General features: G+C 50.0%; 1 protein-coding gene across 1 annotated transcript in view; it reads right to left on the bottom strand.

Annotated features, from left to right (window-relative positions):
• NMT1 (N-myristoyltransferase 1) overlaps positions 1-27,901 on the bottom strand; it is a 254,696-nt gene that overhangs the window by 154,562 nt on the left and 72,233 nt on the right. The window contains exons 2-4 of the mRNA XM_078645135.1: positions 6,810-6,921; positions 5,193-5,337; positions 4,994-5,112 (exon numbers count right to left, since the gene is read on the bottom strand). Of these exons, the coding sequence (XP_078501261.1) occupies positions 4,994-5,112; positions 5,193-5,337; positions 6,810-6,921 (376 nt within the window). The remainder of the gene's footprint in view (positions 1-4,993; positions 5,113-5,192; positions 5,338-6,809; positions 6,922-27,901) is intronic.

Genomic DNA, 27,901 nt, shown 5'->3' on the forward strand with positions numbered 1-27,901 from the left:
CTAGGTCTGTTAATTGTCCCTGAGCCTGTGTCCACTGATTTGCTAAGCACTCCTGGAGCGGGCGCATATGTAACCGTGCGTGAGGGACTATGAAGATGCAGGAGGCCATCATGCCTATCAACTGCATGAACACTCTCGCTGGAAGTGATTGTTGTGGTCTGAACTTCTGGATCAGAGACTGTATGCTGTCTATCCTGACTTGGTTTGGTTGAGCCATGGCGGTCAGGGTATTGATCGTCGCACCTAGAAACTGCCGGACACGTGCCGGCTGAAGATGCGACTTTGGGTAGTTCAACGAGAAACCTAGATCGTGAAGGAGGTGAATGGTAGTCGACATGTCCGCGGCGCACTGTTGTTCCGACTTGGCTTGAACGAGCCAGTCGTCCAGGTAGGGGTAGACATGTATGTTCTGCCTCCTGAGGTGCGCTGCTACTGTCGCCAGACACTTGGTAAACACTCTTGGGGCTGTGGTGACTCCGAAGGGTAGGACCTTGAACTGATAATGCCTGCCTTGGATAGTGAACCTGAGGTATTTTCTGTGGGACGGGTGTAGTGGAATGTGGAAATAAGCATCCTTGAGGTCCAAGGTTGCTAAGAAGTCCCCTTGGTTTAACAAGGGAAGAATCTGTTGCAGTGTAAGCATATGGAAATGTTCTGACAGTATATACAGGTTGAGGGGACGCAGATCCAGAATGGGTCTGAGAGATCCGTCCTTCTTTGGAATAAGGAAGTACAGGGAATATACCCCCGTGCCTTCCTCTCCCACTGGCACGAGCTCTATTGCGCCTTTTTGCAGCATCACCACCACTTCCTGCTGCAATAAGTGCAAGTGCTCTGCGGACATAGGCCTTTGCCTCGGTGGAATGTTTGGTGGAGTGGACTTTAACTCTAGACAATAACCGTACTGGACAAGTTGTCGCACCCACCTGTCTGTGGTGATGTTTCTCCAGACGGGCAGGAACTGCTGTAGTCTCCCCCCCGACAGGTGTTAAGTGGTCGGGGGCAGTGACAGAGAGTCACTGTTTGCTCGGGGTAGAGGAGCGGGAGTTGTTGTTCCCTCTGCCGCGTCCTCTGGCGCTGTTTGCTCGGTAACCCCCCTTGTTCTGTTTGGGGTACGAGGATTGTGCTCCACCTCTAGAGAATTGTGATTGTTGACCCATCTGTCCTCTGGTGACTCCACGCGCACCTGAGCCACGAAAATTATTGCCACGAAACTGTTGTGATTGTAGGGCCCCCATAGACTTAGCAGTTTCGGTGTCTTTTTTAATTTTTTCTAAGGTGGTGTCAACATCTGGACCAAACAGTCTATCAGGATTGACTGGCTGATTAAGTATGGTTGTTTGAATGTCAGGTTTAAACCCCGATATGCGGAGCCACGCCTGTCGTCTCAGCATGACGCTAGTGTTAATGGCCCTAGCGGCTGTGTCCGCGGCATCAAGTGCACACTTTATGGCTGCGTTGGAGATCAGTTTTCCCTCCTCTATAAGCAGTTTGGTGCCCTCTTGAAACTGCGGAGGCAGGTGTTGTAAAACTTGCTCTAGGGTGTCGTAATGCGCCCTATCGTAACGTGCCAAGAGTGCCTGTGTATTTGCAATACGCCAAAAATTGGCAGCCTGTGCAGCTACTCTTTTGCCTCCAGCCTCTAGCACTTTGGACTCCTTATCCGGGGGAGGAGCTTCACCCGTTGTTTGTGAGTTGGCCCGTTTGCGGGCATTTGCGACCACCAGGGAGTCAAGCGGCAACTGGCCCCGAATGTATGCAGGGTCTGCAGGTGCTGGTCTGTACTTTTTTTCGATACGTGGATTGACCACTCTTGCCCTGGTAGGTTCTTTAAAGATGTCCGCAGCATGCTTGAGGACCCCTTTGAGCATAGGCAGTGTCTTTACTGTCCTTTCAGAGACTGAAAAAGTGTCAAATAGAAAGTCTTCTTCTACCGGGTCAGCATGCATGTCCACATCATGATTAGCAGCTGCCCTCTCAATGAGTGCATGAAAACCTGCAGAATCTTCTGTAGGGGATGCACGTGCACTGAAAGGCTGTGGGTCTTGCCCCACATTTTGGGTGCCTTGGTCACCAATGTCATCATATGAATCTGGCTGTGCATCTGGTTCATTGATGGGGAAAGTGTATTGGTCATCTTCATCATATCCCTCACCCTCAGAGTGTTCTGGAGAAGGAGTTGGGCTCCTTCTTGGAGGAGGCTGGATAGGTTCCATGAGGCCTAAAGCGTCTTGGGGAAGCTTTTTCTTCTTCAGGGGGATGACATAGGAGTCCACTGGCTGTGAAGTGATCCTCCTCTTGTAAAGGGTCAATTTGCCTGTGTCTGCGTCGATAAAACGCTCAGAATCCTCTTCTGAGTCGAGTAACCGACTTGAAAGTGCCCCTGCCGTTGAAGAATCCGACTTCTTTGGCGTCGATTTTGTTGAAAAAGCCTTCGGCGCCTCTTTTGGCGGCAGAAGGAAGAGAAGTTTACCCGCAGGCTTCACCGGAACGTCCATCGGCTTCTGTGGCGATGGCATCGGAGCCGACGTAGCAGAGGCCTTCTCCCTGATTCTCTGTAGTGAAGAGGCAATGAGAGACGCGTCACATACAGAGGCCTTTGGCACCGACGAGGAGGTCTTGACCTTGCCCTCGGATCCGACGTCCTGTTGGCCCTTCTGTGTTTTGGACGATGATGCCGCAGCCGCCGACCCAGAGTCCTTGGACCGATGCGCAGATGTGCCAGCCTTCGATCCTTGTGATTTTGTCGGCTCCGTCTCGACCACGCGTCCGACTAACGCAGTCCCAGTCGGAACCGGAGCCGTGTCGCTGGCTTTGGCGGGCTTCGCCGGCGTCGCAGCGGTTGACCCGTGCCGACCACCCTTCTTAGAGGATCCCTCCTCTGGCGCAGATTTCGAATCGACAGATTTCTTCGACTTCTGTGGACCGGAGGCCGACGGAGTCGATGAAGCAGCGGGTTTAGCCGTTTTTGGTGGTACGGCCGCCATCTTCGGGACGCTCGAATCCATAAGTTTCGGTTTCGATATGGGGTCGGCCAGTTTAGGTGTAGTCGATACCGTAGGTTTCAGTTTCGGTTTCGATACTGGCTGCGCAGCAAGTATGTCCGTGGCCGGGCCTGAAGGCGGGGCCGTGGCTTGCGGTACGGGGTCTTGGGTAAGGCCGACAGGCAATCCCGTGACCCGTTCTTGATCTTCGTAACCTTCGGGGCATAGCTCGTCCCCAGAGCTATCTTCCGCGGCCCCATAAACCTCTTCGACGTCCCCTACCTCGTCGACGTATTCAAGGCCTTGACCCACGACTCCGTCGTCGTCTTCCGGATCTGCCTCGACCTCCGTCCCGGGCGGGGAGATTTGAAGATGATGGCTCCGGTCCTCCTCTTCTTGGTCGCCGAAGATGTTTTCGGGATCCGGGGCCGCTTGTCTGGCCTCAAGGCGCACCGCGCGCCGAAGCTGGAGTGTCTTTTTGGACCTGAATCTTGCGCAGGCCATGCAGTTGTCTTCGTTATGGTCTGGTGAAAGGCATTTGTTACAGACCGGGTGCACGTCTATATGTGGGTATTTTGACCCACAGAGCGGACAGTTCTTAAACGGACTCCGCTCCATGCCGAAAAGTTGCGTTGTGTCGCGATGAGAAGGCCTCGATGTCCGAAGAGTGAAACTACTCCGCTGATTCCGACTCCAAGAGACGGAAGAACTCGAGACCGTGCGCAAACAATACCGACGTAAGAATATAAGGCCTTTTGGCCGTAAAAAAGCTAGTTTTTCTCGGTTCCGACAGAGAGACGTCGAGACCGCATCCGAACCCAATGGCGGAAAAAAACAATCTGGGGATGGAGCCGATGCCCATGCGCACTGTAGTCCAGGGGAGGAGCCACCTATCTCAGGATACTTCGAAGACTCTTCCAGGACAACAATGTGCGATCATCCGGACCCAACACTAGGCGGCGATCTAATGCTAAGATATGAATTTAGCAGCCCACATGCCTCGAACATAGTTGTCCTTTCAGTAAAAAGGATAGGTTTCTGCAAAATGCCCGCAAAACGTTCTGTTTCACTATGAAGGGAAAGAGCCTATCAAATTGCAAAGTAAAAGTAAAATGTATTGCATTCAACAATTTAGATTCCCAAAGACTACCACAGAGGAGTTCGCGTGAGCATAGTTTATGAGAAGATCTTGTTGGTGGACAGAAGCTCAGACTCCACTACCTGACTTTGAATAAGACCCTACATGCAGGAATCAGAAAGAGTTCCTTTTCTAAAACCTCCAACCTCTGGCCTTCACAAATAAGCACTTCTGGGGACAAGACGATCCCAATATTTATACCCTCCAGCCCATCACTGCCTCTCACAAAGAATAGAGAAGCTAGTTTCCATGAATATGCACTTTCAGCCATCAGGATGGATCCTTGCAAGAGGAAGGAAGAAGCCCGCCTCACTGGACTGAATCATTGACTTAAGAAGAGGGTAAGGCTGGAAGAGGTGGGCAGACTATCGGGGGATATTTTTGGAACCTATCCCAGCTGTTTCGATAGATTTGCAATGGACACTACAGACAAGACGAGGGGTGAAGATGGGTTTAGTGGCTTAGCTCTTCAATTGGGGGGACGATCTGGCACATACTGTATTGTATATTGGATTTATAACACTTACGTTTGTTAGTATGACATGTTTATTTTCATTTTATCCTCCTTTGTCTAATTTGCAAGAAAATTGACATCATTAAGGCTATCTTGTGTATTGTACTCTTTTGGCATCTGGCTTCGCTAGGCCTACTTCGGCTGTTGATAATAAAATTTTGTTGTGAGAAAAGAGAAAGGGCAGCCTCACCTGCTGATCAGATCTACACTTCCAAGCACAGTGTACCATAAATAACTCAGCCTTTGCAGTACCAAAAATCTCTACAGGCATGGAGGGGGAATGGTGCATGTACATAAGGCAATTACCTTTTCACAGACTGGCCTACCTGCTCAACTCCATAGCTGCTTACAACTTACCACAGCTCGATCCCCAAGGTCCAGGGCATCCCACATGAAACCTTGGGGCAGGGTGTACGGTTCCTGCCGAATGCTGTCTTTGTCAGGCTCAATGGGGCCATGCGTGTTCACCACTTCACCTGTGAGAAAGAAACTGATGATGCCAAACACTTATTTTAAAAGGACTGAAAGAATGCAACAATCTTGAAGCTCCTCATACCCAGTTTAGGGACAGGTTGCGTGTCCCAGAATTGGTAGCTACGCTTCGTAGCCTCCTCCATGGTTTTGGCAGGCCCGGGTCCTACAGAGAAGAGCTCGATTGCTTTCTGTATCTCCTGAATTCTCTCTGCTGGCAAGGCGTTCACCTGAGAAAGAAAATCATAAATAGAGAAAAGACGACAAATATTGGAAGGGATATATAGTATGGATCAAACAGATCGGTAGCAAAATAAGTCTTCGAGAAGAACAAAGGACATCCTGTTTCTAGTCTATCTTACAGTGTTTTATTCTGCTATGTTGAGAGCGTGCTTGAGTTCTTGTGACTCACCAGGCTTTCTGATTTTAGATGACTACCCGTTTCGGCAGTTGGTGATCTTGAGTTGGGAATGTGGGACGTGTCGGATGGTCTCTTGAATCGGATTTAATATTAAATAGCCGTTTAATATTTACTTGGCATATTTGTATGATTCTTCAGGATGCCTACAGTGGTGGTAAACAAACACCACATTTGGTGATAAGGGTAAGGAGTGTGGAGCCTGTACTTCTAATTTCGTAAAAGCATAGGGAAATTTTCTTTAGGTTGCTTAATAATCCATGGCATACAGCCACTGCTTTATTGAAGTGAGTTTCCATTGAGACTATCATTAATTTAGACTCCAAAATTTCGCACCGATTGTCCTATGCCCAGATCGGAGTTCTTAGGTCATGGGCAGAAGTTAGTTGGAAGTTTTTGTTGAAATGTTTCTGGCGAGCAGCATAGAAATGGTGTTTCGTTTCCGTTAACTTTTAACATGTTCTCGTCACAGAAGCGTGAAAGTTGTTGAGGTAGATCCGATTTGTCTAGTGATATTATTGAGTGCCGCCTGCATATTTTACAAACAATATCCCTAAGGGCTTAATCAGAGTAAACAGTGGTATTAAGTGGACATTGAACAAGATGGGGCTCAGGGTAGAGCCCAGAGGTAGTCCATGCCCAATTTCTTTGTATTTGGATACAAATGGGGAAGAGTTATTGCTTGCAGTTTTCCCCGATCGGTAGGATTCAAACCACTTGAACATTGTGCCTCCTACTCAAATCTCCTTTAAATGTGCAAGAAGAATTTGATGGTAGATGGTATCGAAGGCGGCAGACTGATCTAGCAGGATCAGTACTGCCATTCGACCACCATCAACTTGCATTATTAATTTCTTAGTGGCTTGTACCAACGCAGTCTCTGTTCCATGGGATGGCCTAAAACCAATCTGTTCCGGTTCTGGCAAGTAATTTTCCCCAAAAAAGCCCACAAAAATCTTGCTAAGATACTTTTCAAGTATCTTGATTGGGGAGGGTAGTCTCGAAATTGGACGATAATTGCTGGGCTCTTGAATATCAGCTGGCGGGGGTGGGGTCGGGACGGGGGAATCCAAAATTCCCCTAACAAAGGGGCCAAGCAGCGTATTCCACCTATGATGCATTTTAATGCTCAAATGAGGTCTCCACTCCAGGATAAAGTATCAAATAACCTCCGATAGTAACCGGAGTATAACTCCACATACTTGTAACCCTACCTCCCCCTAAGAATCCAGAAGATGTTGGGGCAGATATACACATGAAGCCACCCCGAAAACCAGTTTTTACCTTCATTGGGTGATCCTGAACAAGATCAACTTTCTCTCCCACTTTCTCTTTTTTTCGTCTTTGTTTCTTTTTCTTCTTTTTGGCACCACTCTCATCTCCAGGACTCGTGCCACTAAGAGATAAAAGAATATGGAACAGCTCTTTAGTAAGTTGAAGAAAAAGTGGGATAGAAATGGTCCAATCAATATGGCATATGGCATATTCCAACAAGGAATGCCTGCCCCCAAGGACTGAAAAAACTTGCTCAGCAAAAGCCAGGAGATAAGAGCATAAAACTACAACAAATTGCTGTTCACACCAAAGAACATTTAAAAAGGAAAAAAGGCCAGTGAGATCCTGACTGCAGAGCTATACATATCTACAAAAGGAGTCCTGATCAAGATTTACACATTGTACCAAGAGGTAGTAATTTTAATTTTTTTTAAATTGTATTTATGATTTTAAAACCACAAAAAACAGTGCATCTGATCAATAGACATACAATGGTGATCTCATTCATGCCCGTAGGCTCAAAAGGAAAATACATACAAAGAGTAGTGCACCAGAAAACCAAAAAAGATACATACAGGAAGGGAACAAGGAGTCAGGAAGTGCAAACTACGCAGTACTCGCAGCAAGTCCCCAGCACAATGTTCAATCCTGCGTAGAGCATGTCAGCATATAGGCGGGTGTATGGCCCCCACACGTCCCGAGGCCTCGACGCACTCGGCAGCTCTTCAGCGTAACACAGGAGTTGATCACGGCAATAAGCAATGTCATGCAACCAATGTTTCAACAGAGGGGCAGGTTTACCATCCCAAGTTATTGCCACCCTCCGCTTAGCTAATTGCAAAGTCAACACCACCAATTTGCGGACCCCTGCCGGCAGCTGGGATACATTGCCCAATAGACACATTTTCACATCTCTTTCAAGCGTCACTCCCACCATTGCAGTTAACTTAGTGACCACTCCAACCCAGAAAGTAGCCACTTTGGGACACTCCCTGGCTAAATGTATAAAGTCGGCAGCATCCATACCACTACGCTTGCAGCACGATGAGTCTCGCAGACCATATCTGTGTAGTTGGACAGGCGTATAATACATCTGATGTATATACTTGTAATTAATTCATTTTAAATTCCCATTGAACACAAAGCTCCCAGTCATTCGACAGCACTCCTACCACTCCTCATCCGTAAGTGGCTGTGGAAGACACGCATCCCACTTTTCTTTAGAGGTAACCTGTGCAGCACCCTCATCTAGCTGCGAAGTATGATACAATCGTGAAACCAATTTCGCCTGGGTTTGTGTAGTGTAAAGCTGCTGCAAAACCCCCAACTCCAAGGGTTCCTCAGGAAAGCAGGGATATAAGCTGCGGAGAGTAGATCGGAGCCGAGCAACGTGGACATTGCCTCATTCACCTCATCACTCAAAGTCCCGCAAAGAGAGAAATGTCCCCCCTGGAAAAATATCCCCCATAGTTTGAACACCAGCTGCCTGCAACACCTTCAGGGCACCCGCCTCACCCGTCATGGACAGCTCTGCATGATGTAGCCGAGGCATACAGAGGAAGCCGCCCCGCCGCAACACTTGCCACGCCCTTGCCGTGCATTGAACAGTGTCTACCTCATCACGCTCAAACACCGAGTGCGGATGCCAATCATTGCTATTAAAGGTAAGGGGTGGACTGCCCCGGCTTCCACCGCCACATGCGGCATGAATGGCGGCGCATGTTGCCAATAATATGTAAACTGTGCCTGAGCACAAAGATAATACAATTGCAGATCCGGTACTGCAAACCCACCCAGTATATATGGTTTCGTCAAAGTGTCCCAGCCAATGCGGGACTTCTTGCTCCCCCCAAACCAGAGTGATCAACAGGGAGCGCAAGGTAGTAAAAAAAATGTTGCAATAAATAGGAACATTAGCAAATAAATATAAAAATGTTGGCAGCACTATCATTTTAATTATTGCTACTCTGTCCGCAAATGTGAGTGGCAGACGAATCCAGCTGGCCACCTGAAGATCCAACTTTGATATTGCCGTTCCAAAATTGGCCAGAACAACTTGGCAAATCTGGTTTTAACAAATGCAGAACTGCAAATAATGTCCTCAAATTATGCGCTGTGGAGCGGTTGGGAACACACCCAGACTGGTCAGGCAGCACCATAACCATTAACAACAAGCGCAGCCGGGCAGCCAAAATCTTCGCAAAAATGTTCACGATGGTATTCATAAGGGAGAGCAGCCTATAGGACTATCCGGTGGTTTGGCAGGCTTTAAAAATGCAACAATTGGGGGGCGTGGCTTAGCAGGCGATGTGAGCGGACGTGCTCTGGTGGGGCTCCCGCTGTTACCTGCCTTCAAGTGCGATTTAAGCGGAGCTGGGGGGCCCTAAATTTTCCCCCCGGGACTCCCCAAGTGTCGGAACGGTAGCAAGAGCCGGCGGGAGAGTCGAGTCCGCCCGGGAGGCAGCTGGCACACAAGGATCGGCAGAGCCGGGTAGCGGACTTGGTGCGGTGCCCGCCATCTTTGGAATCGCTGGAGAAGCAGGACCCGTGCTCTGTGGCTGGCAGGCGAGCCCTGGTACGGGAGTGACGAGTGCGGGACCCGGGGGGCCCAAAGTGTTGTCGGGGAGCGGAGACTGCGGTGCCTGGCCGCGGGCCTGAACGGGGGAGCCCGGCATTTTATGAGCCCAGGACTCGGAGGTACGAGATTGGCGGCAGTGGCAAGACCCCTGGGGCTCCCGGCAGTGAGTGCGGCGATCCTCTCTGTGCCGCGGTGTGGCTCGGCGGCAGCTCTGGATTGTGGGGCAGAGAGCTATCTGTGGCGGGGCCGGCGGAGGAGCCTTTGCGGTGCCCAGTGACCAGGACCTCTGGCAGTGGCGGCCCGGCCCCGTGGCCTAGAGAGTCCATCGCAGACGCGACCCGCCATTTTGAAGGCTACTGGCGTGGTAGGCGAATCTGGGGGCACCCTGAAGGCAGTGATCCATGCGGTGGTGGCTGGGCAGTCGGCCCCCCACCACTGGGGCATCGTAAGGCCTGTAACGTCTGCGGCCTTCCGGGGCCCTCACTAGGCGGAGAGAGACTGGCCTGTGCCTGAGACGTGGCGGGCTGCCTGCGAGTCACGGCGCAGAGTCTCGGTGGTGCCATTTGCGAAGCGGCCCTCGCAGGGACGGAGACGGACTGGGCCGGAGTTTTGAGGCGGCAAGCACTTGCTGTGGGGTAGGCCCGGATCCCTGGTGAGTCACCAAACTTGGGCGCGATTTTGGGAGGGCGTTGGACAGGACACCAAGGTGAGCAGTGCTGATCCAGCGAGCAGGGTGGCAGTGGAAGGCGCAGCCCGCCATTTTCTTTTGGATTGTGGGGATTGACTTGAGAGGCCAGGCGCTGTGAGCACGGACCTTAGGGTGGGGCGGATGTTGACTGCCTCCCACCCTCTATATGTGGACTCCCTGCCTTCTGGTTGGATAGCTGGTCAGTGAGGTGCTTGGCGTGGCACGGGGGCCACTGTGGGGGCCTGGAGGGCTCGCTCGGACGTGTTTTTCACTCCCATCACTTCAACCTTGCGAGCCACCCGTGGAGACTGGCGAGACGGCTGGGGAACATAGCGACAAGGCCTGCAGTTTCGAAATAGGAGGGCACTGACCGTTGTCTGGGTGCCTTTGCAGGGGACATTGCTGGTGACTCCTTTGACGGTGTAGTGGCTGGCCGAGTCTCTCCTTCGGCCCTGCATTCCCCGGGCTCTTGAAAGAGAAACTGGTGATCCTAGCGCGCAGACTTGTGCCCCGCGGGTGGAGGGGAGGACCTGTTTGGTTGTTGTGCAGTATGGGGCTCAGGAGCGGGTGCAGGCCCTTGCTTGGTCCTTTGAATAGCCCCCTGTGCCCTAATCCATCCTCTGAGACATTGTGGGAACAGCTGTGCCTCTTGGCTGGGAGCAGATGAAACTGGCAAGGACGCGCTCCAATAAAGGAAACAAAGCCGAATCGACCGCAGCCCCCAGGGACAATACCGTCGTAGCAATGTGGAGAAAGGCGGGGGCGACGGCAGCCGGGGAAGGATCATCGCAGACCACTGGAGAGTCCCCGTCGGTCACCCAGGCATTCATGTCCACTTTCATGTCGGAACTGAAAATGGAGATAGGATCTCTGCGGACTGAGGTGCACACGTGTGTGAAGGAACTGCGGAGGGAGGTAACGGAACTCGGGGACCGTGTAGACGGGCTGGAAAGGACGATGGACATGCGCACGGAGGACCAGGAACACCTATGGCATCGTCTGGTGGTCCTTGAGGAACAGAATATCGAGCTCCAAGTAAAGCAGGAGGATTTGGAGAACAGAAGGCGTCGCAACAACCTCTGCATCCGGGGGGTTCCTCTTGGAGAAGGAGAGGACATCATGGGATACGTGGCACAGCTTCTCCATGAGATCTGGGGGGGGGGGATGAGAACGCTTCTCCTCCGGCTTTAGATCGGGCACATCGTGTGTCCGGCCCTGCGGGTCGACCAGGACTCCTGCCGGACATTCTGACAAGGGTCCATTTCTTTACCGAAAAAGGAGGCGATCTGGAAAATTGCGCGGGACAAACCAGACCTACGCTATAAGGGGCATAAGATTCAGATCTTTCAAGATTTGGCGCCCAACACCCTGAAGAGGAGGCGAGCATTCCGGCCAGTGACCGAAAAACTGCGCAGTATGGGCATCACCTACCAATGGGTCATCCGTTTGCGCTCATATTTCAGTGGGAATCCAAGCGTAGAGTCATACGGTCATATACGGAAGCGGCGCAACTCATCCGACTACCGGCAACACCGCCGGCGAGCCCGTCTCAGCCTCATAGGCAGGAAAGGAAACCGGCTGAGACATCCTGGACTACAGTGCGCCGGCACCATCGTACATCTCCCAACGCTGAGCGATCACCCTCCAAAGCCAAACAGGACATCATAGCCCATATCCGGTCCCTCGAGGGGGATAAAGAAGAGCTCGACGGGCTCTCCCCAACACCATGATCTACGGGATGGCTGCCTCTCTCCTCCTGGAAACGGGGGGTTTCACACCTAAGCCCTGCGGCTCCTCTCACACTGTGCGAGTGCATGCCTATAGTGAGTGTGGGGTATGCGGGATGTCTATTGAGGGCGAGTGGCTGACTTATGACAAGACCCTAGTATGGCAGTGAACACACCTAGCCCTTTGAAGGGCCTGACGCTTAACGTGAAGGGCCTTAATTCGCCCAACAAGCATAAGCAGGTATGGCACTATCTTATTCGGCAGAACCCTGATATCATATTTCTACAAGAGACGCACCTTCTGCAAGCTGACACTGCGCGCATGGCACACCCTAGGCACCCTCTTCAGTTGTGGGCTGCAGCTGACACAAAGACAGCAGGAGTGGCGATCCTGTGCAGGGCTGGCATCAGGCAAGGAGGCGATAGGCCCTTTCGGGGTGGTGATGGGGGCTTCCTTGGAGTGGGCGTGGAGGTTGGGCGTCGCCGCTTCACGCTGTGTGATATATATGACCCTAATCAGGCGCAGGACCGGTACCTTCGAGACCTCTTAGGGGAACAAGTGCCGCAGGGAGGCCCCTCGCTCATTGTAGGAGGGGATCTTAACTTTGTATGGAGCCCTGAGATGGACCGGAGTGAGGGCTCCTTCAGCAGTGCGGGGGCAATGTCTTCGGCATTGCGTAAGCAGATGACGGACTTAGGGTTGTTTGATGAGTGGCGTTACTTCTCCGAAGACAAGAGGGAGTACTCGTTCTACTTGCATGTTCGTCGACCCTACTCTCGCATAGATTATTTGTTCGTCTCTAGTGATCTCATCCGCGAAGCTCTAGGGGTCACTATGTCCGACATCTCCCTCTCCGACCACGCCCACGTTGAGTTACTCCTGCAGGACCCGGCCGCTTGTCCTGCCCGGGAACGAAGGTGTTGTCTTCCGCGAGTGTTCTTCGGGATGCGGCGGATATTGAGGACATCAGGGCGGCCATTGTCTCATACTTTGAGCGTAATGACCTGCCTGAGACGCCCTTTCCGGTGGTCTGGGACGCCTTCAAGGCCACGATACGGGGGCATATCACATCCCTCTCGATCGCGAGGGCGCACGAAGCGCGAGCGCTGGAGGACAAGCTTACGGGAGACTTGAAGAAGGCGGAAATGCAGGACCAGGGTTGTTCTACCCTGCGGTCAAGACGGCAGTTAGCTAATCTTAGAGGGCAGCTCAGGATGTTGCGCGCAAATGGGGCGGAGAAATCCCTCTTTGCACTAAAACAGAGGTATTTTGATGGGGGGGGGACAAGGTGGGGAGACTGCTGGCGAGGAGGCTGAGAGCCCGAACCGCTAAAGCGCATATAGCGAATGTTCAATTACCGGATGGGACCAGAGTCGCGGCGGCAAAGGATAAGTGTCGGGCCTTTAGGGACTACTACGCGGCACTGTATACGGAGGAGAAACCGCCTCCAGAGCTGGTGGAGGAAGTACTGGGGCAGTATGGGGGAACGACGCTACATCCCCAGTATGCGAAGTCATTGGAGGAACCGATCACGCAGGAGGAGATAACGTCGGCCATCCGAGAGCTTCCCCTGGGGAAAACTCCGGGGCCTGATGGGCTTGCTTCTATCGCATGCATCAGGCGCAGCTCGGACCCTACCTTCTCCGCCTATTCAACTCCTTTACGGATGAGGTGGGGCCGTCCCCTGACATGGGGCTGGCGGAAATTGCCTTAATCTTGAAGCCTGGGAAAGATCCTACAATGTGCGAGTGGTACCGTCAGATTGCTTTACTAAATACGGACTTTAAAATTTACACCAAGTTGCTAGCGAAGCGATTGGGCCCAACACCGCCAGACGCAACTTTCGAGAAGGCATGGAAGCCGTCGCCAAATGGATGAAAAACAGCTGCCTACAACTAAACACCAACAAAACAGAAGTACTCATCATGGGCCCAAACCCCGACGCCTGGAGTGACACCTGGTGGCCCACCGCCCTCGGAAACCCGCCAACCCCCACAGACCACGCACGCAACCTGGGAATCATCCTGGACTCCGAGCTCAAAATGGACCGCCAGATCAACTCTGTCTCATCTTCCTGCTTCCACACCCTCCGCCTCCTTCGTAAGACCTTCAAATGGATCCCCCTCGAACACCGAAAGACAGTCACTCACGCCCTGGTCACCAGCAGACTCGACTACGGCAACGCACTCTACGCCGGAATAAACAAAAACCTCATCCGCAAGCTACAGAACATCCAGAACGCCGCCGCAAGACTGGTCCTCAACCTGCCAAAACACTGCCACATCTCCCAGAACCTGCGCACACTCCACTGGCTCCCCGTCGAGGCGAGAATCACCTTTAAGATGTTCACCCACGCACACAAGGCCCTCCACGGCACCGGACCAGCATACCTGAACAGCCGACTCAAATTCCACGCACCCCAAAGGACCCTACGATCAGCCCAGCTTTCCTACGCTGTGGTCCCCCGCACCAGAAAGACCAGATCGGGAGGCCGCTCCTTCTCCTTCCTCGCGGCCAAAGCATGGAACGCCCTTCCGCTCCACCTCAGACAGACAACATCGCTCCCCATCTTCGCAAGAAACCTCAAAACCTGGCTCTTCGACAGACCCCCTCCTTGATGGAATGGAACCTGCACCCCCCCAACCCCCCCACCCCTAGCGCCTTGAGACCCTTACGGGTGAGTAGTCGCGCTTTAACAAACTCCTGATTGACTCATATGCCGGGCTTGATAGACCCTGATCAGGTGGGTTTCATCCACGACCGCCAGGGGGGCAGACAACGTGCGCAGGGTCGCACACCTGGTGGGGAAGACCCATCACTGGAAGAGCCCAGCCTGCCTTCTCTCGCTAGACGCTGAGAAGGCGTTCGATCGGGTGGACTGGTCCTTTCTAAGGGCGGTACTGCACAAGGTAGGACTCGGCCAGAAGATGATTTCTAGGATCATGGCTCCGTACCTTGCACCGCGGGCCAGGATTAGAGTCAACGGACAGCTCACGGAACCGTTTAACATCGGGAGGGGAACCAGACAGGGCTGCCCGCTCTCGCCCCTGTTATTTGCCCTGGCAATAGAGCCCCTAGCGGATATGATACGTCGGGCCCCTAACATCCATGGCATCCCTCTAGGCGGCCAAGACAACAAAGTAGCGCTCTTCACGGATGACCTCATCCTTACACTCACACAGCCCCGAGAGTCCTTGCCGGCAGTGCATTCTGCGCTGTGCCTTTTTGAATGTGTCTCTGGCCTGAAAATCAATCACAATAAGTCCTGGGCACTCAACCTCACCATCCCGCAGTCAGAAATCCCTCATCTGGAGCAGATAGCCCCTTATAGATGGACGGCCCAGCACATCCGGTATCTGGGCCTGCAATTGACCCCCTCGCTGGACGACTGGACGCAAGACAACTGGAGGGAGTGTCGACGATCGGTCCTTGAAGACCTGCGGCGGTGTAACCGCTTGTGCAATCCTGGCTGGGCAGAATCAATGCAATTTAGATGTCCATTCTACCCAAAATCCTGTATTTATTTCAGTGTCTCCCCACTCCCATACCGCTGCATAACATAAGAGGTTTGCAGAGAGACCTGACCAACTTCATGGGGGGGGGGGGGGGGGGGGGGGCAATGGGCCTCGCTTTTCCCAAGCTCTTCTGTTGGCGCCTCAAGATTGGGGGGGGGGGGGACTGGCCTGCCCTGATCTGATGGAGTACTATTGGGCTGCGCACCTTCGGTTTATAGTAGAATGGGGCGTAACTGAGAGCGAGTAGGGGTGGCTGCACATGGACAGAGCCGTGACTGGACGTACCCTCTGGGATTTGGCGTGGAAGCCTAAGGTGGGGCGGTCTCCGAGCGCATACTTGGCGGTGCCCACGAAAACGGTGCTGGAGATCTGGGACAGAATAGCGGTACGCAAGGGCCTTAAGACCTTTCCATTGCCACACACCCCTATTGAAGGGAACCCGAGCTTTCCCCCGGCTCATCGTACCGGGGCTTTTTGCAAGTGGCCTCAGGGCAACTGTAGAGTACTTACGGATCTGTTTGATGGGGGCTCTCTCAAGACCTTCACCCACTGCAGGGAGGAATTCAGAGTGCCGCCCGAGGCCAAGATGCAATACGCTCAACTGAAACATTGGGTATTGGCAGATGACACATATCAGGCGGCCCCACGCGCCTTCATCCCGTTTGAACGGTTAACCCGCTCCTTTACTGAAACGAAGGGCCTGGTCTCAAAAATTTATCAGATTCTACAGCACCCTCACACGTCGCCCTCCCATCCGTATCAGCAACGCTGGCACTCCCTCTCGGGCACAGACATCACTCCGGCACAGTGGTGCCGTTTGTGGCGTGATATACCCAAAATATACCGTAGCATACCACAACAGGAGAATGCATATAAAACGATGACCCAGTGGTATTACACGCCGCAGCGGTTGCATAAAATGTTTCCGGCCTCTTCCCCTGAGTGTTGGAGGTGTCGGTCTGCGACTGGGGATTTCCTGCATATATGGTGGACCTGCTCTTCGCTGACCCTCTCTGGAAGGAGGTCTTAAGCCACATTAGAGGGGTACTGGGGTTTCCTATACCTGAAGCCACTAGCACGCTACTGCTGGGTGTCAAACCTGATGGTCTAAAGGCTCTAACCTGGAGCGACTGGGCGTTGGCGCTTCAAATGCTGGGAGCTGCTAGGCAGCTCATTGCTTTATATTGGAAAAAGACGGAAGCGCCGCCCATTGCTGCGTGGTTTGTGCGACTCTGGCATGTCATGACAATGGAACTTCTCACAGCTAGATTACAGGCTAGCGACACATGCTTTAAGGCGGTGTGGCAACCTCTGATAAAATATTTATGCACTGTAGAGCACGCGCGCCACATGCCCCCCCCCCCCCCAAGCTCCGGGCGCTGCGGCTAGTGGAAGATGCAGTGATCCCCCCCTGAACCAGATAGGCTGCTGGTGTAGAAGCCCCGGTGTGTGAGGCCTCAAACAATGTCGGTGATACAAGCTGTCCAGTTGGCCGGCACGATGTCCTCCCCTCTACCCCCCTCTGTCCTCTTCGCTGCACTCTGAGGCCCTGTTCTTTCCTAGTCTTATTTCTTTACTTATTCCTGCTGTCTTCTCCGATCGGCTGTCATCTTTGCTGACATTCTGTTGAAGTTTGGACCTCCTTGGTCTTATAGTTCTAACCTTTCTGGTTTAATGGTTACATTTGGTCTTAGGGACCGGGCCATCTTAGGCAGTGACTGCCCGGCATCCGTTGGATATATATGACGCGGCCGGCCCTGATGGGTTGTAGGCGAAACGCTGTGTACAAGATTGTTGAATGCGAGCACTATCAATGTTATTTCATTCCACATGCCATGACGCAGCCGGCCCTGAATGGGTTGTAGGCTCAACGCTGTGTACCAGTCACTCTATTGCTACTCCCTGTTACGGGGGTGAAATAAAAAGATTTAACAAAAAAAAAAAAAAAATGCAACAATTAACGCTTCGCAAAGCGAGGCCGGCAGCCGCTGTTTCTCAAATGATTCATCATACATAGCCGTTAAATGAGGTAATAGGATATCAATATACTCCTTGTAAAATTCGAGCGGTAGCCCATCAGTACCTGCCGCTTTTCAATTAGGCAAGGAGGAGATGACGCCTAATTTCTGCAGCCATTAGCGGTTGCATCAGAAAATCTTGCTGCCCTTTAGACACCCAAACCAACGCCACATCATCCAAGTATTCCGCAATTTCCTCCACACCCGCAGTTCACCTATCCCCATACATGTCCGTAGAATACTGAACAAATTGCGCTAATATACCAGCGGAGTCAGAATGAATGGCATCTCCCTCTGCAATGCCCTGTACTGTACAATACCTCGCCCAAGATTCCAAAAGCCTGTCTGCCAACGGCCACCCCGGCCTGCCACCCTCACCATAATACCTAGCCCTGGAGCACCTAGACAAATGTTGCACCTCCTGGTCCGCTAATTCATTATATTCAGTGACACCCGAACGGATAGCAGCCAGAGTCGCACTATCATGCGTCTCCTCATACTTTCTCTCTAGCTTGGCCAGGTACTGCTCTATCTGGCGCATAGAGCCGCGCAGAGATTTAAGCACTGCCGCACGCAGACCAATAGATGCGCCCCAAAAAGTGACCTTGAAGGCCTCCCACAACGTACACATACTCTGTACAGAGCCAAGATTGTCACTAAAGTATTTCTCAATAGCATCATGGAGGCACTCTTTAAACACCGGATCGAGTAAAGCAGAGGGCTGCAATTTCCATTGGAACGGCGCCGGAACATAAGTGGGCACCTGCAGAACCAACAACACAGGGGCATGGTCCGACAGGGTGCGGGGTAAATGCTGCACACAGGACACCCAGGTACTGACATCAATCGTCGCAAGCCAATAATCCAAACGTGACCATGTGTTATGTGAATGTGTATAGCATGTGCCTTCCTTTACCCCGGGGTGTCGCGCTCTCCAAACATCAAGCAGTCCCAAATCTCTCATGTCGTCATGTGCAGCCTGTATTGCTTTTTTCACAGATACATAGGCACCCCCACTTCTATCCAGCCCTTGATTTAACACCACGTTAAAATCTCCCCCACAAATTATGGCAGACGGCGGCAAAGTATAGACTTTGTTACATAACACTTTAAAAAAATCAGGGTCATCTATATTCGGACCATAAATACTCACCATCGTGATGACAGTACCACACAGCCTCCCCTGCACAATTATATACCTGCCAGCAGCATCAACCTCCTCAAAGCTACACTCAAAATGCAAATGATTTTGACCAACACCATCACACCTCTGGCATACGAGGAGTACGTAGAGGCAAAACGCGCCCCCGTCCATTTTTTCGCCACAGCAGATACTGCATGCTGATTAAGATGCGTTTCCTGAAGAAATGCTATTTGAACATTGTGCCGATCCAAATAAGCCAGCACCTGCCTCGTTTTCTTAGGGTTATTTAACCCCCTGACTTTCCAGGTGATCCAAGTGATCTTGCCTGCCCCCTCCATTATACGCAATAGGGAAACAGCACATAAAGCATAACATCAAACTCTGCACTACCAGACAAATGAGATAAAATAGGTACACTCCAATTGAGACGGATGCACAAAATAAATCCCAACAGTAGCCACCCCCCACCCACTCCAGCATCATAACCATGCCAAGGACAACCCGAAACCACCCAGATCCCCTCATTCTCCCAACCCCACCAAAACAACAGACTAAAAAACAGGACACCAAAAATCCAAATCCCACCCTCCCACCGAGGTGCACAATCACACACACCCCTCACATCCCCACTACATAACATCTTGGGGTGCTCCCACTTGAGGGACACCAACAGCCCATTGAACCCCTCAAACAAGGGAGAGAGGGACGGTCAGAGCTCAATTCCAACAACGCACCCCACCCCTCAAAAAAACAGGCACATATATGTGCAACTTAATCAGTCCTGACAGCCCACTGTAGAGACCATACATACTACCGCACCCCAAACAATGATCGAGGCTCCCATAGAACCATGAACACGAGGTGCAGCAAACAATACCGAGCTTCCCCTATGCACAATGCAGCATTGTCACACACGCAAAATCTAAGCAAGCAAAGCACAAGACGGTGCAATTAAAGAAAAAACAGTGACATACCCTTTCATGCGCCCTGGCAAATCACATGTAACAACACTTCAGCAATAAACATACAGCCCCGCAATGCAGAGTACCAGAGCAGTACCAGAAGGGGTAAAGGATTATGCAGGAGCAAACAGGGGCCAACAGTCTCTAGGTCATAACACATTTAAAAAAAAAAAAGATAAACCGGTATCCCATAAAGTCATCAGTCTTCACCATCCGCCTCAGTCCCGCCTCCTTAGCCTTCTCCTGACGTTCCAGCTGTTTAACAAACTGTAAGACATCTTTAGGCGTAGAGAAGAACCTCGGCTTGCTTCCATGATGAATTTGTAACTTCGCTGGGTAGAGCATTGCGTATTGGATTTGCAACGCTTGAAGCCTTTTCTTTACCGGCTGATGCTCCCTCCGGGCCTGCTGCACGGCTGCAGTAAAATCAGGATAAATCGCAATCTCCATCCCTTGATACTGAGCCTTATCCACCTCACGCGCCAGCCGAAGAACTGTGTTCATGTCCCGGTAATTAAGGAGCCGGGCGATGATGGGCCTAGGAGGAGCTCCCGGGACAGGTCGTGGCGCAATGGAGCGGTGCACTCTTTCCACCACCATTAGCGCGGAGAAGTGTTCCGCCCCAAACATGGACTTAAGCATCTCCTCCACATACAGCTCTATCTTTCCCACATTGGTCGTTTCCGCCACCCCTGTGATGCGCAGATTATTGCGGCGCGATCTGGCCTCATTCTTGGCTTGTATTACGGCAAGCAGCTTATGCATTTGTGCACACGAAGTGGAGACCGCCTCAACCCTGTCCTCCGCCATAGATACACGCTGTTCCACCTCAGTCAAGCGAGCACCATGCTTATCCAACTTGGACGCCATTGTATCCATGCGAAGGTTCAGATTATCTATTTTCCCATCGATTGTTCTCAAGCTCTGTTGCATGGCCAGCATCATACCCTCCAGCTTGCTGCAGCCGCTAGCCTCCATGTCCTGTTCGGCATCAGACTCCGCCAGGGCAGTAGATTTCTTCTGCCTCTTGGTGTCAAAGGACAGCTTAGATTGCAACTGCCTGTCCGTTTTCCCCATGACAGCCGCTCCCTCTCCGCCTGTCGCGAAGCCCATCAGTGCAGCACACTAGCCCAGCAAGGACCACCACCCAAAGACCACCCTTCAGTCGCAAGTAGAGTCAGGCTAGCGCCGAGAAGGATAGTCACAGTGCAAGTCCAACAGCAGGGCACCAGCCGCCAAAGCAGGCCCCCAAGCTCCACAAAGCGCATCCAGGGCAAATGCAGACTGCAGTTATCTCTCGCACACAGCTGCACTCAGGAAGTCAGACCACTGTGCCACCGCAATCCAGAGGCTGGGAACTATCAAAATATGCAATTGCTCCACACTAGATCACCAGGCTCCGCTGCAGTGCACTCAACCCCTTGTGTATTAGCCCAAATCTGGCATATATGGCACCTGGACAGTTCCAGCTCCTCCATAGTGCATCTCAGGACAGGCAACTTCAGTGGGGTTGAGAATGTGCAAATGTCTGTAGCAGCGCTGCCCAGCCGGGGGAAGGTCACAGGAGTCTCCGCAGGCTACCCCGCAGCGTGCCGCGGTATCTGCCTCTCCCACCGACACGCCATGCCAGCACCCCAGCGAGCGAGGATGTGCCCAAGCCAGCGCAGCACCGCTAGGCACCACTCCGCGGCCTACCTTCCCTCCGGGCTTGTGTAGGGAGCGGCCGACCTCGCGCCCACTGCTGCCACCAGTCACAGGAGCCGCAGTGTTCTGCACCAGCCGCAATCACCGGGCAACAGCAGACAGCGACGGCACCCCACCAGCAGCGGCGGCAGCAGTAAAGAGCCCCAAGGGAGCCCAGCAGGCAAGCAGGACTGAATTACTGTCGCAGCTCCCCACCACAGCAGTCAGTCATACAGCCACCACACGGTCAGGCCACAGATTCTCAGATGCCGGCGCTCCTCCAGGTAAGCGTGTCCAGACTTCAAAAAGCCTTCAGACTCCCAGCGACATGAGTTGTACAAAGCCTGCCCTTAGAGGCGTGGATGGCACGTCAATAGCAGGTTTATTGCAGGATATTAGCCCCGACCAACAGAGCTGCACTAAGGTGCGGCCATCTTGCTTCGGGCTCGCTAGCGCCCCCCCCAAGAGGTTGTAATTTAATTAATAATCATGCTTTCAGTCACAACTCTTCTGATTTTGTGCATAATTTAAAATAGCCCACAAATGTAGGGCTTGGTGTGTGCGGCTTTTTAAAATGACTTCTTGATGGGTAGTATTTATACCGATCTATATTCCCTTTGTGGGAGCACGGAAGCATCTTCTCAGACAAGGTACATGTGCAGGAGTGAGTGGCTGGTAGAGTGTTGTCATAGTTGTGAGCCTATGTAGGAAGAGTGAGTGACCATACAGGTTCTCCCATATTGTCTTGAGAACATGTACTTGGCTATGTGATGGACGTAGGGTGCAAGAGATGGGTGCAGGTTTAAAATTGTGCAGGCTGACCACCAGAGCAGAGACAGAGACTATTTAGAATGGGTCGAAATCTGCATGGATAGAATTGGAATTAGAGTTCTTCATTCCACCAGCTAGGTAGTGGATATCAGCCATTACAAGTACCCTACTGCATCGCATTAGGTTTTTATGAAAATCGACTTTTAGTAGATTACAGTCTTACATTTTGGAGATGGGTTGGTAGTCAAGTCCATATAGGCTATTATCATTATGTAGCCATGTTGGGTTGTTATGGGCAGGATAGATGCCTCTGAGCCAGATGGGATGCCTGAAGTTGTCTTCTGGACGCGGATACCTTGTCTTGGGGGAGCACTCATTTGCTAAGGGCTGTAAACATTATGGCAATAGGTTGTTGTTCTAGGGTTTAAAAGGATCAGTGCTCTTGGGAATATTTTTAGGAAATAGCCAGGTTTTCCCCGCTCATTTGAAATATACATATATTTTACTTGTCTGTCAATTCTCTGCACAACGTTTCCTTTCACCGAATTTACACAGACCATGGGCGAGGATCCAGCAAAAGGTTATTCAGTAACCGTGCTCTCCATTATGCGTCTAGGCTGCAAACGCGGCCTTGATCACATGAATGCGCCGGCACCTTACTGATGATTTATATGTTAAAATTAGGCATGAACACTGATAGAACACAATAAACCAATGTCTTTCCACAGAAGCATCAATATAGTTCTTAATTCTTATTAACCTACTGTGTAAATAGTGGTGTGACAATAATATACATACCATGTAATATATGTTCTTACATCTATTGTTTTTTCTTTATAACATTTAAAGAGACACCGTGGTAATGATCATTTTGGAGCTATGGCCAGGCTATTTCTAGTAAGAGTAATCTTGATCCCTACGGACATAGAACCCTTAACTTTCTCATGTCAATATAGAATATGACTATACTCGCAATGTGGTTTAACGTCATGGTACTTATAGAGCGCACTGTCACCAGACGGTCAACTTGCGGTGTCGCCTATTCGGCTTCCTGGCGCTGATACTCATACCGCTGTGGAACCCCTCCTGCCTTTCCCTGTGAAGTGTCCACTCCTGGGCACCCCCAGGGTGAAGCCAGGCATCCTTAGCGCTGTTGGGGCCGGTGTGGAGGCTGAGCAAGCTATTGCCCAGAGTTGCAGCGTGGGGCCCGTGATTAGAATAGGCACCGAGGCGAGAATTAACAGGTCCGAGGAAATTGAGCCCGAGACCCCGCCGAGGCGGGAATCGAACCCTGGTCCCTGGCTAGAACTCTGCATCAGGGTCTGTCGCTCTAACCATTGAGCCACACTCCTCCAGGATATTGTTGTATGCAAACTATGAAGCTCATAGTGGGCACAACCAGGTACCGTGCCAAAAATATACCACATATAATTACAAGCAATGCATGTGGAGACATATAGCCTTTCTTAAACACATATATACGAATACTAAAACATGGCAGATGGCGGAACCTTCGGAAGGATGCACCTGATCCGAAATAACCTCAATAGTAAAAATGCCCCTTTCTTGACATTAAAAGAGGAAATATGTGCACACCGATTAGACACCCGCCATCACAATGACAGTCCTAAACAGAACTTAACATGTAATGTAAAAAAGCACAGGTGCAACATACATCAAAATTGTGCAACAATAACAATATAATGTTAAGACACAGATGGTAGAGTCCAGAAGTCTTGTTTGTTTGAATCTTTATTTTTCAACAGAAGAAAACGAACAGCCTACGCGTTTCGTCCCGAAACGGGACTTCTTCAGGGCAAGGAAAAAAAGAGAAAAATTCCTGGCAAAGAAGGTGATCATGTGGTGGACGACCGATGGTGAAGGTCTATTTCGTAGTTCCAAACAAGAAGTCAAATATAGAGACGTCTGGGGGTTTATATATGATTTATATCCTCCAGGATTGTTGAGCAGTCGGGCTCGAGGTTGTGTCAGCAGCGCCTGGGGATCTGTATAGTAGTTCTATCCTCCAGGATTTTTGTGCAGTGTGGGCTTGAAAATTCGCTAGGTATGTTAATACCGAGGAGAAATCACTTGTTAACAAAGTGCGGATCAAAGAGTCCGAGGTGCACCATCCATGGGTTATGCACCTGTGCTTATATAACCGACCCCTCAAAGCAAGGAAATGTACAGTTTTAAGAATCCCTTCTTGCTGCTCCGCCAGATTTCGCGAGAGAAAGATGTGTAGACATCCAAAGCCCGTGCCCTGCTCACCGTCAGTCCGTATAGCACCTGATGATCTGCACTTTGTTTACAAGTGATTTCTCCTCGGTATTAACATACCTAGCGAATTTTCAAGCCCACACTGCACACAAATCCTGGAGGATAGAACTACTATACAGATCCCCAGGCGCTGCTGACACAACCTCGAGCCCGACTGCTCAACAATCCTGGAGGATATAAATCATATATAAACCCCGTCTCTATATTTGACTTCTTGTTTGGAACTACGAAATAGACCTTCACCATCGGTCGTCCACCACATGATCACCTTCTTTGGCAGGAATTTTTCTCTTTTTTTCCTTGCCCTGAAGAAGTTACGTTTTGGGACGAAATGCGTCGGCTGTTCGTTTTCTTCTGTTGAAAAATAAAGATTCAAACAAACAAGACTTCTGGACACCATCTGTGTCTTAACATTATATTGTTATTGTTGCACAATTTTGATGTATGGTGCACCTGTGCTTTTTTACATTACATATATACGAATATCAAAGGAAACTTACTAGGTTAACATTACTGTGCTAAGCGGACAAATGATCTTAAACTCGAATTCTCATTTATGTGCAAATATGGTAAATACCTATGGAACTCCATTTGGGAAACATGTGTATCGTATTATAAGAAATTGTGTAAAACCTCCTCACTGTTCCAACCATTTGGGTATATGGAATCAAGATTATATATATTACCTACTGGCGGTCGCCAGTAGGTAGTTATAGTTAGGACCTAGTTTCCATAGGAACTCCACAACATTCTATGTGGAATAACTTTGGCGCTGATGGACGAATCTTCGTGAATTTCGCCAAGAAAATGGCCTGCTCGGTTCCGCTCCTTCCCTGAAAGTTTGGGGGTGATTCGTCAAGTGGGGGCCGAGAAAAAAGGAGGGTCCCAAAACGTGTTTTCCCCATGCAATTTTCCATGGGGATCTTTAGCCAGGGCTACAGCCCAAACGGCTGAACGGAATTATAGCAAATTTGGCAGAGAGGTAGAGTTCAGTTCGCAGATTGTTTTTTTTGTTAAATGGTGTAAATCCGTTCAGTAGTCTGAGAAAATTACTAGTAAAATCATAGCGATATCTAGAGACTGAGCCCAACATGCGTACCGAAAACCATACAATTACAAGCACAAGCTGCATCCTGATTGGGTGTCAACTGTCTGAACACTGCAAACCAGAAGTGTTGGCAGCCATTTTGTTCGTCGCTAGAAGAGAGTCACAAGAAAACAGTAAAACAAAGTTGAGAAATAAGGAAAGGGGGCAGGGTAGAAATATCCTGACTCTCTAGGCTTGCTCAAGGGGTCATACATGGATCTTTAGGGTCAATTTAAAAAAAAAAAAATAATAATAATTGCGGCGTACGCGTATGGAACTCGTACGCGGAGGAAAAAGGAAAAAAAACTAGACGTCCGTTTTATTTATTAGGTCTCGGGGGGGCAAATTCTGGGGGCAATTTTTAGAGCTATATTTCTATGACAGTATGCAAAACTTTCCGGGTTTTTTTCCTGCATCAGTTGTACTCTCTACGCATGCGCAGCCTTGTTTGCAAGTGCACTTTTTTTTCTTTTTCTTCGAGTTCGCGAAGCAAACCTCTCCTGATTTAAGGTATTAAATTTGCCACTTTCTTTTCCCGGGTCGTGTGTGTCATCCGGTGTTATACTTTTGTAATATATTAATAAACATATTGTATGTATATTTATTTGAAATGTAGTGTCGAGGCGCTAAACTTTGATTACATACTCCGTCCAACCGCCATTTTAGTAGTTTTCCTCCGTTATTTTTATTATACCTGTTACTTTCATTTTACCCTGCGCATATTTTCTCTGTGATCGATGAGATTTCCTGCCACAGACACCATGGTGTTTGATAAGATCGGAGGCCAAGGACAGACTTGGTCACACGTATACCTAGAAACTAATTTGAAGGACGTAAGCCACAGCCATTAAAACGCGTGTTCGTCAACTAAAAAAACATTAAGATTATGCGTTTATCATGCGTGGTAAATGCATACTAGTTGTAAAAGCAGGTGTGGTAAAGCGATATGTTTGCTAATGGTTTTGTGGTGACGATCACGCGTGCTTATGAACCGGGTCTGGGCGTGGTGGAGTCTAGGGCACCAGGCGGAGGGCCACGCAGCTCCACTCATACAATATAGAAGTAATATAGGATTTTTAAAAGTTAAAAAAAATTATTTCATAATTATCCTAGATCAAGTCTTCTGTTAGTATGTTCATTAAATACATGAATATATGTTTTTAAACTATTAAAAACATTTGAGTCTTTCGCGTACGGGGCGCCGTACATGACATCACACGGAAGCTTTGATGCAACGCGTAACGTCAAAGCGTATTCGTAGCGTAAGCGGAGAATGATTAGCAGTACAAACTATGGTGCGATCACTCTCTCACTGTCAAATCAGAGCACAGGGCGCGCTATGAGAATGGTTAGAAGTGGTCACTCATAGGAGATCCAATTCAGGTGTGTGGCTTATCCACAGTATCATATCATTATTTTTTTAACCTGTTTAAGTTTAAGGTTTGCATGAAATACTATGCTACAGGTAGATGTGGATGTTTAGGCAGCGCTTATCTCCATGAAGCATGGTTATTACCATTTACATAACGGTGCCTGAGGGAGGGAAAAGAAGTCTATCTGAATGGCGAGGATTGCACAATAGCACCAGATCACTCTTTAATTTGTAGAAACATACAATTGCATGGCTCTTGTAAACAAGATGCGCCTAATTTGGACTGAGTTTTGAAAGGTAGTCCGACACCTGCTATCATAACATCGTTCAGTTTACTGGAAACGGGAGTTATTTACTTTGAAATAATGGAGATTGTTGTGCAATGTTAGCAGGTATCGCTTACATGATTACGGTAACTGAGCGTGTGGTTTGATTAAAAAAAGTTGTCTTAACTCCTCTGCATGGGAAGCTGGATGTTTCCATCTGGCTGTCGATTTCGACCTTGAAAGCAGAGTCAACCAAATGAGTCGTATAAAAGCACTATTGTCTCAAAAAGAGGTCACTCATATCAGCTACAGAAACATTTGTCCTTCATGTAGCAAACACCCGCACAGAAGTGCATGATTTAATAAATACAGACGTGCTCTTGAATTTTGGGGAGTTAATTTAGAGTATCGTCAATGTGTCCTTGACTACGGGGTTACATTACTTTTTAAAAGTTAGAAGCAGTGGCCTTGTGACTTCTGTAGAAAGTATATTTGGTGTCTTTTCGGGATTTTTTCATTCGATTTTTTCCAGCATCTTTGGTGGATTGCGCTTAATACTCGCATTAGTTGCCGGTGTGCTTTTAATAATTTTTTTCATATAAATATGGATGCACATCCTGCAGCAGACAATATGTCCCGGCTGTTGATGGTTCGCAACCGAATGATAGTTATTATGGAGCACTGCCTCTGGCTACATTGAGTGCAGCTTATGGATTATCGTTTCGATTTTCCTTTTTCACTTGCGTTCAACCTGTGTTCCATTGCCTGAGCTGTGATTTCGACTGGGCCCTGGATTTGTGTCTCTGCAGTACGGTGTCTCCCAACGCGGATTATGGCCAGCTGATGAGCCCCTTAGTGGTTCATGACTTGCTCTGTTCTGGCGGCGGGATTATGGCCTTAGCAGCGATACATGGAATAATGGGACGTTGGAATGTTCTTGCAGCGGCGCTTCAGTTCTTGGCACGCAGTTACATTGAAGATGACCAGAGTTTTCCTCCGATGGTGATAG

This window comes from Lissotriton helveticus, chromosome 5_1 (genome assembly GCF_964261635.1).
Source record: "Lissotriton helveticus chromosome 5_1, aLisHel1.1, whole genome shotgun sequence".
In the NCBI taxonomy this organism is placed as follows: Eukaryota; Metazoa; Chordata; class Amphibia; order Caudata; family Salamandridae; genus Lissotriton; species Lissotriton helveticus.